Raw genomic sequence first — 16,254 nt, 5'->3', positions numbered from 1 at the left:
AGCTTGTTCACTAAATATTTAATTTGTAAGTTAAATATTTAGTTTATAAACTATGACATTTATAAATGTATGGATCATATGGTGAAAAACTGACTTTGAAAAATAAATCTGTTCTTTTTATCTTATAAAAGGTTCAATAAAACAAAAATATTGGTGGTAATTTTTGACTGTAACTTTACAAATGGCACCCCATAATCGTCACAAGTTTGGTTTTCATCCACTGAGCTCCAAACAGGTGGAGTTTTTCCCCTTCAGGCAATTTATTTAATTTCTCATAGTTGGGAGGAGTGACAGATGGACTCTGAGGGAGCTTAAAGTGGAGTTAACACAGAGAGGGACAATAAAGGAATAATGATGGATGGAACGAGAGTGGAGACAAAAGTTAAAGTGAAGGTGGAGGACTGAAGCTCAGGTTGATGAGGGATGATGAGATAACCGCAGTTTGGCTCCTGGACTCCATGTTAGTCACTTATTATTAGAGACCACACATAAACAGACACATGTACACTGATTTATATTCAATTAGTCACTAGTTCATAGTTTGTTTTTGCTGAGACGGATGTAAAAACCAGRCTGGAGTTGTTCCAGTTTAGTAGTTTAATTAAATTGTCAAAGGAACTCATTTTACATAACTGATATTAAAATTGTTGAGGCTCAATAAGTGAATGAGGCAGAACTGCTTCAGTTGTGCGGCCAGAGTGTGGGGCGATGTGTTAACAGCTGAGACCCATCTGAGTTCAAATATGTTGCCATTKTCTTCAAACATCAAATCTACTGAAAACAACGATTAAAGAAACCCAGCTCCAAGAGACTAAASGTTAAAGTTTTAAGTGGAATTATTATCAAGGAAACCAAAAAGCAAAGCAGCAATAATGGTTTTGCATGTGTCTCTGTGTGCATGAAACTCATCTGTACATCAGAAAATCATYAACATTTGGAGTCAAAGTAAGACACTGGAATAAAAGCAGGTCCTTATAAAAACCTTAACCAATGTCKCAGACTATAATTAGCTTGATTGGGCTAAACCCATGAAATGCAAATCAAACCGTGTCCCGACAATCTTGTAGGTTRAACACATGAGTGTACAAACCACTAATTAGTACATTTAAATGGCTTGAAGCAGATGGAGACAGCTGTTTTGTCAGATTGAAACGTTAAGGTGTTATACAACAAAGATGGAGGTCAAATAAGGGCTTAAAAAAAACTAAATATATTTTTACTGAAARGCAAATAAAAAGTCTTGTTTTACTGCAAAATACCAACCAGAGCATGTGCTGCACAATCACAAAACTTATGCAATCAATCAAAACTGAATAAATTACAATTTCAGAAAAAAAAGCAGTGAGAACTGAGCACTGAATGTCTGCTGAATCTTGATAAAGCTGAAACTGAATTGTTCAAAGATTCAAAAGCRTCAAAAGGCTGGATAAAAGTACTGAATTGGAGCTTGAGGTTAACCATTGTAAAATGGCCAAGGATATTAATGAAACATTTTTATGTTTTGGTCTGCATTTTGTAACAAAGTTGAGTCAGGTCCTGTGGAACAGGTTCTTCTCTGTTGAAATGTTTTGTCTCCTCTCTAAGAGACTTCTTTAGTTTGAGGAGTCGGAGTAAAGCTCAGCCATGTGAGCAGAACCTTTAGACCCAGACCAGTGGTCATTTCGTGTGTTGCAGGAGATCCAGAAAAACTGAGACATTTATTTTCTAAATACGACGTCCCAGTGGCTTTCAAGGCCCAAAATGCATTACAGCAAAAACAGATTCACCCCAAAGATCCAGTCCCCTGGCACAAACAGCAGGACTGGGACCAGTTATCCGTCAGGGAAACAAAGCAGTCACTGTTCAAAAGGATGGCCCAGCACAGAAGAACTTCATCATCAGGCCAGGACTCTGCAGTTTACATTCATCTACAGGCCAGCAGTCACTCTTTCAGGGATGAAGATGTTCTCATCATTGGCGTAATTTTCAGGAGGGGTTTAGGGGGTTTATGACCCCCACAATAATTTGATCCAGTCAATATAACTCCCCCAATAAAACAGCATCATTTGCTCAAACACAATGGAAATTAACTGATTAAGTACACAGATGCAACTATCTTGTTGTCTTTAGGTAACTTTGACTTGGTTTAAACATGTTCAATGTCATATATGTACGTTTAAGCATAATTTCTGAAAATGACACGCAAGGCTTTCGAGCATAACCCCCCAATGGTCGACCTAAAGTTACGCCCTTGGTTCTCATCCTTTATAGGGAGGAATGCTGGTTTGAGAGGAGTAAAGGAAGTTATTTTGGTGAAGAGAAGCCATCCATCAACAAACAGGGTGGAGGCCTCCGTGYTCAATTTTCCCAGTCTTAAAATGCTGTTATTGCGAGTATTACACAGCCCTTTGAGAACAATAGGCAACAATGTAAAGATCAGTTGATAGGCTGATGGTCTTCTTTTGCAGGTGTCACCAGTAAACTGGTTGATCTACTATGGAAAGGTATTTCTTATAAGGCAGAATTTAGTTGCAGCTCCTCAGACTGAAAAAATCTCTTGGAACAAAACATTTCAACAAAGAAGAACCCGCCCAAAGGACCTGCTTAACTTTGTTAGATTTGTACACCTGGATTATTGAAATGCATCAGGACGCATTTTGCAAATCATGTTTTTAATTTCCAATATGCCCAAACAAACCTGTCTACCAAATATTCTCCAAACTCAGAAAAATACTGATATTTATGCAAAAATTAATGCATTTCTTATAATTTAGGTGTTTTTTTTTTCTGGCTTATCTTTGTCTCTTGCACAGTTTCTCCACCCCTTCCCTCTCTCACCCAGACACGTTTGTCTGTCTGGACCCAGGACAGTTCCAGGTCCACAGCGACAGTCGGATGCGGGACAGCTGGGGCCGGTGCACTCAACCTCATCACAGATGTCGTAGAAATCTGTGCAGAACACACGAACACAACATCGGTCCGATGAAAAGCTGGGATCTGTTTTGAACACGTCTCGAGCTCACTCACGGCCACAGTAGACGTGGAAGCAGACGGAGGGTCTGGGCAGGCGGTACACGAAGTATCCTCCGGGGCAAGCCTTCACGTCAACGCTGGCGTTCCACTGGCARCAGTTGTCGTTGAAGCTGGCGCACACGGGCAGGGAGACGACGCCGTCGTGGAGCTGTGGGTGGCTGCCGTTCAGCCAGATGGGGGCGTGGGTGCCACAGTGGTTCTCGGGGATGCAGAAGGTGGGCATGGCGTCCCCGGCCATGCCAGTGAAGCGGTACCATTCCCCGGACACGTGGCTGTCACACAGGGGCCTGCTGGACGACTGGTTGACGTGGAAATCTGTGTTCCTCCAGGGTTCRTTCAGGCTGATGTAGGCAGAGCAGGGGTCCAGGGCTGAGGGGAAACAGGAAAACCTCGCAATTTGGGTAAACTTCTGAGAAAATTCGTAGTGCAAGATCAGTTGTTATTACTGAGCTTTTTGCTGCTGAGTGTTTGTTGTCGCTTCCTTTATGGCGCCAGAGGGTGGAAACTAAACGTCACCCTCAGACAACCTGTCAGTGAGTCAGATTATACAGATTTATGCTGGGAGATTACAACTGTCAAAACCTGTCCAACTTGACTCCAGCTGTTTCTCAGTTTGTTTGTTTCCTCGTTTCGCCTCCAAATCGAGGCAGAAAATGTTCCCGAGAAACTCCAAACAAGTTCCTGCCACCTCCGCCTCACAACCATTAGTCTTCACACCTGGGTAGCTCCAATGAAAATTGCTCACAGTTTGCTCTGTAACAGTTTAAAAGATGTAATTTTCCAGAGCTGTGAGCACAAAGAACTAAAGTCCAATTCCTACCCATTACACTAGAGTGGAGAAAGAGATTTTAAAAGACAAATCTATTAAGTGTAGGAAAGTAAACCTTTTTTTATTTTTATGTCTATTTGATGATCTGACAGTTCAGGATTGGTCATTTTGAAATATTTTTGGGGGTAAAAGTTAAATTGCTACAATTTCCATGAATAAGGRGTATGTGTTTGTGGCTTGGATGAAACTTTGCATGAATGCTGATCCAGTTCAACTCCATACCTGCAGCACCCTTAAAAACATTTTSTAACTTGAACGGTTTAGAAAAAATTATAACAGGGCCCCAAAGTGCAACCACAACTCCAATCAAGTTGAGACATAGCGTAAAACATTAAAAAAGGGAATGTTTATTTTCTGTCTTGCAGAAATAAGCTGGGACTAGGGCTGGGCGGTATGACCTCGAATTCATATCATGGTATAAATTGGATCCCTTCACGGTAACAGTATATATCACGGTAGAAATTTATTATAAAAAGCAAAAAGGTAATTTTTAGAGCATTTATTTTGCAGGAAACTGTAATCATAATCAAAGCCAGTAATTTTGCTGTAGTGCAAATGAACATAACAGAAGTACAGAAAAATGTTTTATATACATTGCAAAACGGTTTCAACAACAAACAAAATCCTTTTTCAAATTTTCAACAATATCAAAATAAAGTCGATTTTATAACCAGTATTGCAAGTAAAATTAGTCATTTAGACATAAAAAATTCAATGTTGCCTAAAATGTTATGGTGTAACAGGACATTAAGCTGCATATTATCCTGTCATAAAACAATTCCAGTTAACTGGAATGTAAGTGTGGTGAAGCCAAATAAATGTAACACCTGCCTGCCATACAATGAGCTTCTGCCTGCTGAACTTATCAGCTGCTGCTCTGCTGCGCTCTCATCTTCATCATCAGAGCAGAAGCSGACTTTAGGCTACATTAGCAAGATGGATTTATGACTGAACGAACGTCAATGTCTTTTTTTTATCACCTCTGTGGGTAACAATACATAAAAAACAAATTTTTTTTCCTCCGACAACTTGGGTGTGAAAAAACTATGGCTTCACTCTACAGCGGCAGGGAGTAATCTTGAGGATTTATTATCTATATACGCGTTTTAAAACACTAATTTCCTTGAGGATTTATCTTTATACGCGTTTTAAAACACTAATTTCTTCATTATATTTCAAACTCCTCCTGCCCAGTTGTCTCTGCACTTGCAGCCCTGTTCACACAGGTGCGATGACGTAAGGACGACAGGACGGCAGAGGGTAAATTTCTACCGTAGGCYAACTTCATTTCGTTTCTACCGTCTATCGCGTATACCGCGCAGCCCTAGCTGGGACGTTGAGAAACCTTCTTAAACTGTTGGGACTAGTTGCTCACAAAGTGGCGAACCTCGCCCGCTTGTAAACGACTGAGCCTTACGAGGATGCTCCCTCCCTTCCCAGAGGAAGACAGGTCAGCTTCCTCAGAAAAACCCATCTTTTCCCATTGTCCAGTGGTCATCTGAAAACGTCGGTCGCTGCGGGCAAAACTCCGGTACTTGGAGCTCCCTTCAGACAACGCCAAAGATTGTGGTGGCACGATTTGCCACGAATGCAGAAACACGTTGGAATAAACGCACAGAAAGTCTGCGTGTATGGTCGTCAAATGATTTAATTTGAGCAACAACAGAGCAGAAGTCAATCAGAGAAGTCTAAGTTGTGGCAGCCGATGATATAACATCCTGTGACATGCTTACAACCAATCACAGTTCGCCAACTGTGAACCATCTAACCAATGACAGGGCTGTCAGCCTGGAAACACCTTATCAGAATAAAAGAGGTCATGCATTGCTGGAGTCTTGAAGTCTGGGCTGATAAAGTAAAACAGCCGAAACTAGTTATCATGAGATATGATTACTGGACAGTGTCAAGGGAGAACAGATATACATAATTAATCCATAACAATGCCCATCAACCTTCTTCAGCTCTCCCAGACTTTTGTTGCCCTCTGTCCCAGCAGGTATCAAATTCTGTTTTTATTCATGTTTTACACGTCGTCAACTTTACTGGATATGGGGTTGTATAGTTCCAGCTTGGAGGGAGCTCGGTCCCACCTCACCCCCGCCCCGGTGTCAGAGAAATAAAAGCCAACCAGCTTTCAAACACTGAGCCCTTTATTCGGGGAGTTCTGTCTGTTGACTCTGTTCTCCACAGCTAATCACGGACAGCATCAGGAAAACAACAGAGCTGAAGGAGTAAACAGAGGGCAGCAAAACAGTTATTAGTTTCTCTCCCCTCTCGACGCTCGCTCGGCGGTGTAATTAGCAGGCAGGCGTGAAACAAAAGGAGACAACACGAGGAGCTGAGACTGTTAACGAGTGAGAAAAATGTTCAGTCCATCATCTTTACCGATCMGTCCACCTTTTCCTGGATCTGCATCAAGCTCGGGCCAAACATCTTCAACAATATCAATATGTCTTCCAAACTTTTGGCTTTTAGTTCAGCTCTCAACACTTATTTATGTGTGATGAAGCTACAAAGCATACACGCAGCATTTTCTCCCTCCCTCCACTCATCGGCCCTCCGTCTTCTCTCTGCCACGCTGCAATAAAAAGCTGAGGGATGAATCCATACAGCTCAGGCCCGCCTGTCGGCTTTTACAACCGTTTTTATTTTGGGAGGGGAGACGTACGGCTGACCCGGAKTGCTCCAGTTCCGGCTGCCCAGCAGGGTCGGTGAGGACGGAGCTGACTCATGTGGGGTTATGTTAATGTGAGCGTTAAATCTTCCAGATGGAGCCTGAATGTTCAGAGACGTAATGAGAGCGACTCAGAACTCCTGTCTGAGCTGATGAACTCACAATATGTGGAATTTTGGATTATTTTTTGGTAATAGGCTGAAGTTTGACACACTTTCTGGATGTGATCCCCCGTTACACTGAACTGCTTTAATTAACTGCTTTGATTTATACAATACGAGCAATTATGAGAACAAGAATTTTTTAATTTTCCAATTGTAAGACCCTTCTTCTTTACAACGTTACTTCAGTTCATTCAGGTTTCTGCACAGCGTTCTTTAGGTCTCATCATAGCGTTTCAGTAAAGTTGAGGTCTGGATTCTTTTCTTTTTTCTCAACTGTTTTGTTGTARATTATGTCTAGGTAAAATAAAGATTTCCACCAAAAATATTGGCCAATATTGTCGTGGAAATCTTTATTTTACCTAGACAGAAACACGAGATCCAAAAATAAAAAGTAGCTACTCTGTGAAAATGGGATTTACTGCAATTTGCAAGACACACATCATGTCAGACAGGGCAGTGGTACAAAATGTGTGCGCCGAGGCAGATTCAAATACACGCATTTATACAGTTTGTCATCCAGACAGACAATAAACATCTCTCTTGGTGCTAAAACTGCAAGGAGAGAATGATGTTTGATAAAAACAGCAACAAGAATGATAACTTCTAACAGATATTGTCCTGATCTTAAAACACTTTGTCAGAGAGAAAACAGAAGATAAAGAGTAAAATCATAAAACATGACATTTTAAGGTAAGTAAAAGAGGTCACTGACTCCTGGCCTGAGAAGAAATGCAGGACTTTAAAGGATCATTTATTTTTCCTAGACAATTATTTACTGTTTAGGGATTTACTGTCCCAGCTGTCATTCGGATAGCTTCATATTTGACTTCTGACTCTTTTGGTCTACAGAGGAGTTCAATTCGAGCCCAAACTATGAGCCTTCCACCACCGTGCTTTACAGTTGGCTGATCTTCCAAATTGTTGATTTTTTTAAGAGCAGATAAGTTTTCTTTTTTCCAACTCTTTCAAACAAACCACAACTGTTCACTTTTTTTAATTGTCCTGTCATGACCTTKAACCTTTGTAGAGTTAAATACAGATATTGTATTAGACTTTATCTGTATCTGTTTGGATTCGAAGGCGACACGTTTGCAAAACTTGTAAATGCTTCAAAAAAAACACACGCTGGAACTGATTTTTGCAGCTAAATTTACAGAAAAAGAAATCGTGATTACAAAAGCAAAGGAGTTAAATTCAAGTTTACTGATGTGTCTTTACAAAACAGCTGGAGGTTGTTTGTTTAATGTGTAAATATAAGATTAATACTCACCTACACCTGCGACTGCAAACGCCTCCTGCAGGAAACTGATGATTATCAGAGAAATCATGATTCATCACTTCTAACYCCAGCTGCAGATGAAGGTTCACTGATGCTTCCAAACGTTTCTTTCTCACCCTGATCCTCAATCCCAAGGCAGGACCACCCTCCCATTGTTTCAGTCTGAGAGTCCTCCAACCCTCTCCCCCACAACCACACACATCCTTGGTCTAGTATAGCTATCTTTATGAGGACTTTGCATTGGCTTTCATTCATTTCTACAGCCGAACCCTGACCACAAACCCTAAACTATAACCTCACAGGTACATAGCTGACCCTAAAACCTAAACCCAATTGACACTTTAGCATCTGAACCTAACTCCTGACCCACCAACAGCATTTCCCCTCATGAAGCCTAGGCTCAGGTCCCCATAAATAGGTGTGTATGCCCAAATAGGTCCCCACATCGTAGGGAAAACCAGCTTCTATTACTCTGAGGAAGAGTGTGGACCTTGGCTCAAACATCGTTTACTTGAACATTATCTGAACTCAGGATTTATTTTAGAAAAGATAAAGACCTTTGTGCTTCTTTTTTTTAGAAGCTGAGGAAATTAAACTTTTCTTTTCTCTAAGCGCTTTAATCAATATGAAAATGAATCCACGAGGTAACTGAAAACAATGAGTCAGAACAGTTAGAGAGAAAACACCGTGGCTGCACAGATAGATCAAACCAGCACCCAACTTAAATGTAAAACTTTATTATTTTTGCTTTGAACGCTTGTTTAAATTCTTTATTCTTTATTATGAAGCTCATATTTGGCACTGCGCCCGTGTTGCTTTGTCAGATTAATAGTTTTTTTTTCTCTTTTAGACACATTATTGTCGTCTCTTTGTTGTTTTAACAGGAGTTTCCCTCCAGGGTCCAGGATTATACAGACATTAAAAAGGTCTTAACAACCAAAGCCTCGTCTCTTGGCCCAAACWGACCTTTAAAGGCTTTAATGAGATTACTCAACAAAAAGGAAGACGACTGAAAAGTAAGATCACRAGTTTCTGAGAATAACTTTTATTAATTCTGCTGACCTGGAGGCCAATTTGGACTCAAAAAAATGACCAAAACAGCTGATTATTTCCACTGGTGACAGAACTAATGTTTTCTTTTAATGTCTTGTGAAATAAATGGGATCCAGATTACGAGGTGTACTGAACAAAGAAAAAGCCAACATCTTGTTAGGTTTTAACTTATTTGTTTATAAAACTTGCCAAAGTGGACTTTTATACATTTAAAAGGTAAAATTGTGGCACAAATAGGATCAATCTAAGATTTAAGGCCCCCAAAATTAGCCAGAAATTTTCTATTTGCGTCATATTTTGGTGCCTCACTGTTTAGTTCTCTCAGTTCAACTGATGGCACACATCTATCTCTTAGGATGTCCTGCAGAGGAAGAACCTGAGGCCACGGATAGTTGGAGGATACCACCAAGACCTTGAGTTGCTTTTTATAAACATCGTCACATAAATCACACAAGAAACAAAACAACAAAAATCTGCATTCAGACCACCGGCTCCAAAAACTGGATAAGGATTTTATTGATAATTGTATTACATTTCTCTTTTATACATATTTCATAAATGATACAGGATTTTACATTTGCTCTTTTTTTTTGCCAACATTACAGCATCATGTCATTTGGAGAGAGAGAAAAAAAAAAACAAAGAATCAACTCAAACAAGAGGTCAGGATGAAGAACAAGATCCTTTCAATCCAATATTCAGCTTCACTCTTTAAGCATTTCTGAACAAGTAAATGAACAAATAAAATATTTCAAATAAATGTTTAAAACATTGAATATTAATGAGAGTTTGGGTGGAAAAATTAAAGACTTAAGGAGTAAGAAAAAAAAGGCAAGAACGAAAGAACTGGAGGTGTTCTCCCATCAGTTTAAAGCGTGTGGCTGACGCAGCCTCCTGTATAGGTCCACATGGACACCGTCAGGGTGGGATTATGGGACAGAAAATGAAGACGGAGCTGATTCAGGGGGTTGGCTGGGGGGRTCTTAAACCACATTTGGCAGAGCAGACCTTAAAAGACGCAGCTCTGTTCACTGCCCTTTAGAACTAGGAATCTCTACAGTGTTCTTAAATTATCTTTGCACTTATTTTAATAAATCATCTTTTTGTTTTTACATATTTTCCCATGTAAACATACATTCATGCAACACCCTCTTTAGAATAAGTTTCCCTATATTTGATATAGTTTGTTTATAAAAAATAAAGTCAAATAAAAAGGCATTTAACGGTGGATGGGATGAGAAAAAGGAGGAGGAAGTGATGATGGAGAGGTTTGTTTTTAAACAGCAGAGGGGAGGACCGGACCACAAACAGCTGGATTTCTCAGTACACGGCCAAGATCCTCAAAGCTCTTTGTGTGTGTTGAAGTATGTGTGTGTGAAAGCTGACAGCTTCAAAGAAAAATACATTTAAAGCTGGCAACAGAGGTGAGATGAGGATGGAACTGATTTTTACTAATATCGACAAGCAGTAACTCAAGGATCAACAGGTACAAAACGCCTCAACTGGACCTTCTGTTTTGTGACAAACCATTTCCAAGTCTCTCACACCGTCCTGTCTCAGACGTACGTGCTGCCTTGTCAACAAAGTTCAAATCATTTATTATCCAAAAGGCACCGTTTTTTTCTGAAGGATAACACACACACACACACACAAACAGGAACACACATCCAGATCGGCCCGAATCCTGTCGTGAGATCTGCAAGACTAGTTTCTGATTCATCCCAAAAACATGCATTTTAGTATAAAATCCACAGTTTCGATCTCCTCAGCAGGATTCGTCCAAGTGTTTTGCACAAAAAAGCATGAGACTATTTGGAACTCTGCAGGGGGCGGAGCCAGAGGGGTGGGCGGGGCGGCAATTATCACCTCTGGCACCTGATAGGCCACCCCAGGTACCACCCCTAAATAACTGACAAGTGGCTGGGGATCTTGGATTTTGCGTTTGTTTAACGATTGTTCTTTGTACTATATAAATATTTTAGTTGCGCATTTTTAAAATTTGCGGAATTATAGCCATTAGCAAAATTAGCATTAGCCATACATGTCAACCTCTTCGGATGTTTACCTGTATATAGAGAATCAAAAATCCGTAAATTTTGCAAAAAAACCCCATAAGACTTGAAAAAATCCGTGAGATTGCTCTATACGTCCATATACCTGCAAAATGACGTAAAATCCTTAGAACTTACAGACAATCCGTACAAGTTGACATGTATGATTAGCCATTAGGCTTAATTTGGGATTAGCATCGAGAATCGGCACGTGATCATTCTACGCTACTCCACAACAAATTTCATTTCCATAAATCTTAAAATGGCCGAATTTTAGGTTTTTAAAGTTAGCTGTGGTGGCCATCTTGAATTTTCGATTAGAATTTAGAATTGGGTTGTTTTCAGCCACTTCTACACAAATCTTCAGCTCTGTGTTTAAAAATGGCCGAATAGTAAGTTGTGACTAACATTCAGCTAATTTATTTGAGCATTCTTAGCTACGATCACAAAATTTCAGCTCTATATTTCTTAAAACAGCTGAATTAAAGCCATTTGGAATTAGCTGTGGCGGCCATCTTGAAGTGCTTTTCTTTGTATGTGCCCTCTAAAGAAACCCCACCTTGGCCACCTCTTGCCAAAAACCCTAGCTCCGCCTCTGGAATGCTGTTCTATGATGTTGGCCCACAGAGTCCTCCCCCTGCAGATGTGATCCAAAGAGTCAAAAGTTGTTGTTTTTTGTTTGTTTGTTTGTTAAAGATAAATGAGGAAAGGGATCAATGGGTCACTCGTTACTCTAACAGTTAGGCTGATAAAGACCCCCTCCAAAAAAAAAAGGGTAAAAAAATGAACATATTGATAACTGATTTAACACGGATGATGAAACCTCAACAAAGACAAGTGTCCAATTTGATATAAAACTGTAATAATTCTCCTACATGTTCACAAATGTCTACTGAGGGCATACCACAGCATGCAGTCTACCCTGCCTTACCAATGAGGGAGCAGGTGGGGGGGGGATTAGGGGGGCATTACAGCAGCAGTGGGAGGAGAAAACTCTTTATTTCACCAAATCGACAAGCTTTTGCTTCCATGTGGTTAAAGAAGTAAAGCGCAGCGTTATTCACRTGGTTTTTGCTCAAACATTCAGTTCTGATTAAAGCCAGTTTCACCCTGATGTGGCCTCAGCGTCACGTCAACGTCAAGAGTGGACAAATTTACACAACACTGAGAAAAACTATTCAGGTTTCTTCTGTTTTTGCTTTTCTCTCACACTTAAATGTTTCAAACTAAAGTTRGTTTTTGACAAAACAATTAAAGAGTAAATACAAAATGCAGTTTCCAAATGATATTTCTATTTTTGCGAGGAAAAAAAAAGGTTTTCCAAACCAACACGAACTTTTATTGAAAAGACTACCAGAGCTGTGATTAAGAAAAATAAACTTAAATCCAGATGTTATCCCAGAAGAACATCCATGGGCGTGTTCTCCAAAACCACTGCTGACCAAAATGAAATAAAATATTAAAAATCAAAAACTATTCCTCTACAGCCAGGTGAAATACTCTGTCACCAAAAACACTTGATTTCAGCTGTTTCAGCAAAACGTGGCATATCTACTTCCTACAGACTCTGTCACACTACACAACTTACTAGACAGCTTCTTTTCGGCGTGTACGTAATGTAATTCAAACAAATTGATCAAATATATAATTTTTATTAGCAATTTAGACATTAAAAATGTTTCATAAGTTGGCATAAGTTGTCTAGTGTGACAGGGCCTTAATGTCCTGATGCATCTCAGTGATCCAGGTAGAAAAAAAAACAAAACAAAAAAAAAAAAACAAGTAGGTCCTCTGGATGAGTTCTTTAGTGAAATGTTTCGKCTCTCCTCCAAGAGACTTCTTCAGTCTGATGAGTTTCAGGTGAACTCAGCCTTATAAGCACCGCCTCCACATGGACAAACAGGTTARTCACATGCAAAAGAGGGCCATCRCCTAACAATAGGCTTGATTAGCTCTATTGTTCATAGAGGGTCAATAAGTCAGGTGATGGGGCACAAGACCCTCTATGAACAATAGAGCTAATCAAGCCTATTGTTAGGCGATGGCCCTCTTTTGCATGTGACTAACCTGTTTGTCCATGTGGAGGCAGTGCTTATAAGGCTGAGTTCACCTGAAACTCATCAAGGGCTCGACACACGGGCAGCGACAAACAACAACGATTAACGGCTGTCATCGCAGCCAGGGTGAAACCCGACACACGGGACGYGATAGCGATCGCAGCGTTGCGAATCGCGCTCTCAGGTCGCTTGTCTTCACRAAATTTGATTGGTTCTTGACTCTGAAGGCGGGTGTGCATTACGGACGTGTAAACTAAACAAATCTTGCGATGCTAATGATATTGAAAAACAAACACACATCAAGATACAGTTTTATGAAGAAAAACTTACCATAAACTTCACCCTGGTGCCAATAAATTCCCACTAAGCTGCCTTTTTTAGTAATCACTTGGTGAAAGTGTTAGCTAACTGCAGTGTGTAGCATACTCTCCTCTCATTGGTCAGCCAATGAAACCCTCGCTGATTGGTTGTATGCTAAGCGACAGCAACAAAAGTTGAACATTTTTCAACTTTCATATGTCGCGTCGCAAGCTCGCATGTGCACRTGTACGAGCGTGAAATTTCACATGCACTATTTTCACCGGTCGCTTAGCTGGAGGAGGGCAAGTGATTGTCGCCTCACCGCACAGGCTCCATAGGAAATGAATGGAGAGCGAGCGACGTTGCCTCCCCTGTGTCGAGCCCTTCAGACTGAAGAAGTCTCTTGGAGGAGAGACGAAACGTTTCACTAAAGAACTCATCCAGAGGACCTACTTGTTTTTTCTTTTTGATAGGACCTTAAGTTTCGAGGGAAATCACATACGGTCACATTGGTTTGATTAGCATTTTTCCCCTTAATTAAATGAAATTAAGTAAAAACTGCATTTTCTATATACTCAGCTTATCTTTGATGATTTGAAACTTGTGTGAAAAAAAAACAGCAGAAAAAGAAAAATTTTGCAAAAGTGCAAATACTTTTCCACAGCACTGCATTGTCCCATAAAATGTTGGTAGCAATGATTGCATTCAGTGCAACACTCTGCTGCTTTGTTACAGATGGACTTCGTGGCAAGGCGGATGCGAATGACTTTCTCGTAAAAATGACGTTCGCAAGAGAGCTCCTCCCCCCACTGGCAAAAATAAATAAATAAAAAATAAAAACTAGCCTCTGGTCATTAGTTTATTTGATTGTATACATATATATTCTTTTTATTACTTTTTTTTCATAACAAATATACTATGGCTTTCAAAATAAAAAGTGCCAAAATATATTTTTTGGAATAAAAGAACACACAGTGATGTTGTTGTCGGTAGTAGTACTCTCAGGACTCGCCGGGTCGCTACGGGACATCAACAGGAAGGAGGGGCCGAGGCGTCGGCGTTCCCGCTTCCTGCCAGGGAAGATATGCTCCTGACGAAGGGTCACACGGGAAGGGACGGCTGTCCGTCATCCGTAGGAGGGGGCGTGGCTCGGAGGGAGGAGGCAGCGGAGTCCAGCCGCAGGGAAAACTGCGTCTCCCTGATGGTGTGACCGCAGTCTGAACTCCTTCGTGTAAACTTTTCCCTGGAGCCTGCACGGGTTAAACCGACGATGTGGCCCGGTTCTCCGTCCCAACGATGGTCCCTCACACACACACACACACATACACACACACACGCAACAAAAGTCACTCCTCTGTGTGTTCCCCGTCTTTGAGTGCCTACAAGCGTGATAATTCACATTTATCACCGCGGCTTCCTGCAGGTTGTTCCTCCAGAGTTTTTGAGGCGTATCAACAGCGCCCAGTTTGATTTTGTAGCCATCATCATCCTCTTCATCCTTCGGCTGTGAGAAGTTTTCAGTTCTAGCTCTTCTCACCCTCCTTTTCCAGCTCTTAGCTATTTTTCCATCTGAATTCCAACTGGAGATTTCAGTCGGGAAAGCGAAACAAAAAACAAACAAAGAAGAAAGCAAAACTTTCCACGGTTAAGAAAAGGGATGGGATAATCGGTAAAAGAGGTAAGGTGTTTTCTTTTTTTTTTTTCTTTTGGAGGGAGGCGGTGGGGTGGGGGGATTGGATGGCAGGAGGAGAGAAAGCGAGTTTCAGGAGCTCAGAGAAGAGGGAGGGAGTCAAACTTGCCATCAATTTTTAGTTTCCGTGAGCTGTTGAATGGGGAGCTGAAGCTGGAGGGGGTCTCGAAGGCGCTTCAGGTCCAACTCCACCTGGACAGAGAGGACAGTTAAAACATGAAGGGGGCAGCAAAYATGGGATAAAATCCAAGTTCTGAACCAACATCCGACAAAAGGTTCACCTCAGCTATGTCGTCTTTCAGCTTGTTGTACTTCTCGACGTCGAAGCGTGTCCTTTTCACCCCCTTGTGGAGGAACAGCAGGTACTGTCTGTCTCTTGCGTCAGGATAAACGTACTCCTGCAGGGCACAGGGGCACAAAGACGGAGCGGTTTGGAACAGAAACCAGTTTATCTGATGTCCTGCTTTCTTGTCCTTCAGCCAAACCAGGTTGGAATAAAATTAACTGTCCTTGGAGCGAAAAATTATTCATTAAAGGTGAATTCAGCTGTTACTGATTCATTTAAGAAAAGCTAAAAATACAGTTGGATTTCTTTGGTTTGCTTCGTCTTTTCATGRGTCCAAGTGTGAAGAAATAAAGCACATTTTGTGTAAACTCCTTCCTGTGATGTATATGACACGTACACACACACGCCTGAGTCTTACCTGGCGTGTGAGAACAAAGTAGGCATACATGGCCATAGCTGTGCCATAAGTGATGAAGTAAGTAACCGGCTCCATGATATCCCAGGAGTACTCCCACCAGGTCAGCCTGGCCAGGACGCCAAACTGGGTGGCCATGTAYGCCATGCCTCCCCACAGCACCCAGGTGGTACGCCGCTCCGCCTTCTTGCTCAGCTCCTCCTTCACCTGCACAAAACAGGATTTTAAACACTCTCAAAGACTTTCATGCACGAGTCAAACTCGAGGCTCTCAGGCCAAATGCGGCCCGTGGGTGACTTGTGTCCGGCCCACGGGATAAATCTTGCGCCAGCAGGAAATGAATTTGAAAGTGAACTGATTTTAAAGGCACAGTGTGTAGGATTTGTTGTTTTCAGCGACATCTAGTGGTTGAGTGGTTGAATCATCCTCCCTGGTCCTCCCCCC

At 41.2% G+C, this 16,254-nt stretch overlaps 2 protein-coding genes across 4 annotated transcripts in view; both read right to left on the bottom strand.

Moving 5' to 3' along the window:
• Positions 1 to 8,116, bottom strand: part of oit3 (oncoprotein induced transcript 3) — a 20,793-nt gene extending 12,677 nt beyond the window's left edge. The window contains exons 1-3 of the mRNA XM_014006008.1: positions 7,950 to 8,116; positions 3,007 to 3,381; positions 2,818 to 2,928 (exon numbers count right to left, since the gene is read on the bottom strand). Of these exons, the coding sequence (XP_013861462.1) occupies positions 2,818 to 2,928; positions 3,007 to 3,381; positions 7,950 to 8,007 (544 nt within the window). The 5' untranslated portion in view covers positions 8,008 to 8,116. The remainder of the gene's footprint in view (positions 1 to 2,817; positions 2,929 to 3,006; positions 3,382 to 7,949) is intronic.
• Positions 8,117 to 9,503: 1,387 nt separating this feature from the next.
• The window catches only part of mcu (mitochondrial calcium uniporter), a 72,610-nt gene continuing 65,859 nt past the window's right edge, over positions 9,504 to 16,254 (bottom strand). For 2 of the 3 annotated variants that reach the window (XM_014006006.1, XM_014006007.1), the window contains 3 exons: positions 15,814 to 16,017; positions 15,391 to 15,507; positions 13,978 to 15,301 (listed from right to left, as the gene is read on the bottom strand). In XM_014006006.1, coding sequence (XP_013861460.1) covers positions 15,221 to 15,301; positions 15,391 to 15,507; positions 15,814 to 16,017 — 402 coding nt within the window. In that variant the 3' untranslated portion in view covers positions 13,978 to 15,220. Of the gene's footprint in view, positions 9,628 to 13,977; positions 15,302 to 15,390; positions 15,508 to 15,813; positions 16,018 to 16,254 lie in introns of those variants that run through there. The other variant, XM_014006005.1, reaches the window with a different exon arrangement.

This window comes from Austrofundulus limnaeus, unplaced genomic scaffold (assembly GCF_001266775.1).
Source record: "Austrofundulus limnaeus strain Quisiro unplaced genomic scaffold, Austrofundulus_limnaeus-1.0 Scaffold33, whole genome shotgun sequence".
NCBI classification, from domain to species: Eukaryota; Metazoa; Chordata; class Actinopteri; order Cyprinodontiformes; family Rivulidae; genus Austrofundulus; species Austrofundulus limnaeus.
This window is presented reverse-complemented; position numbering and strand designations above follow the sequence as displayed.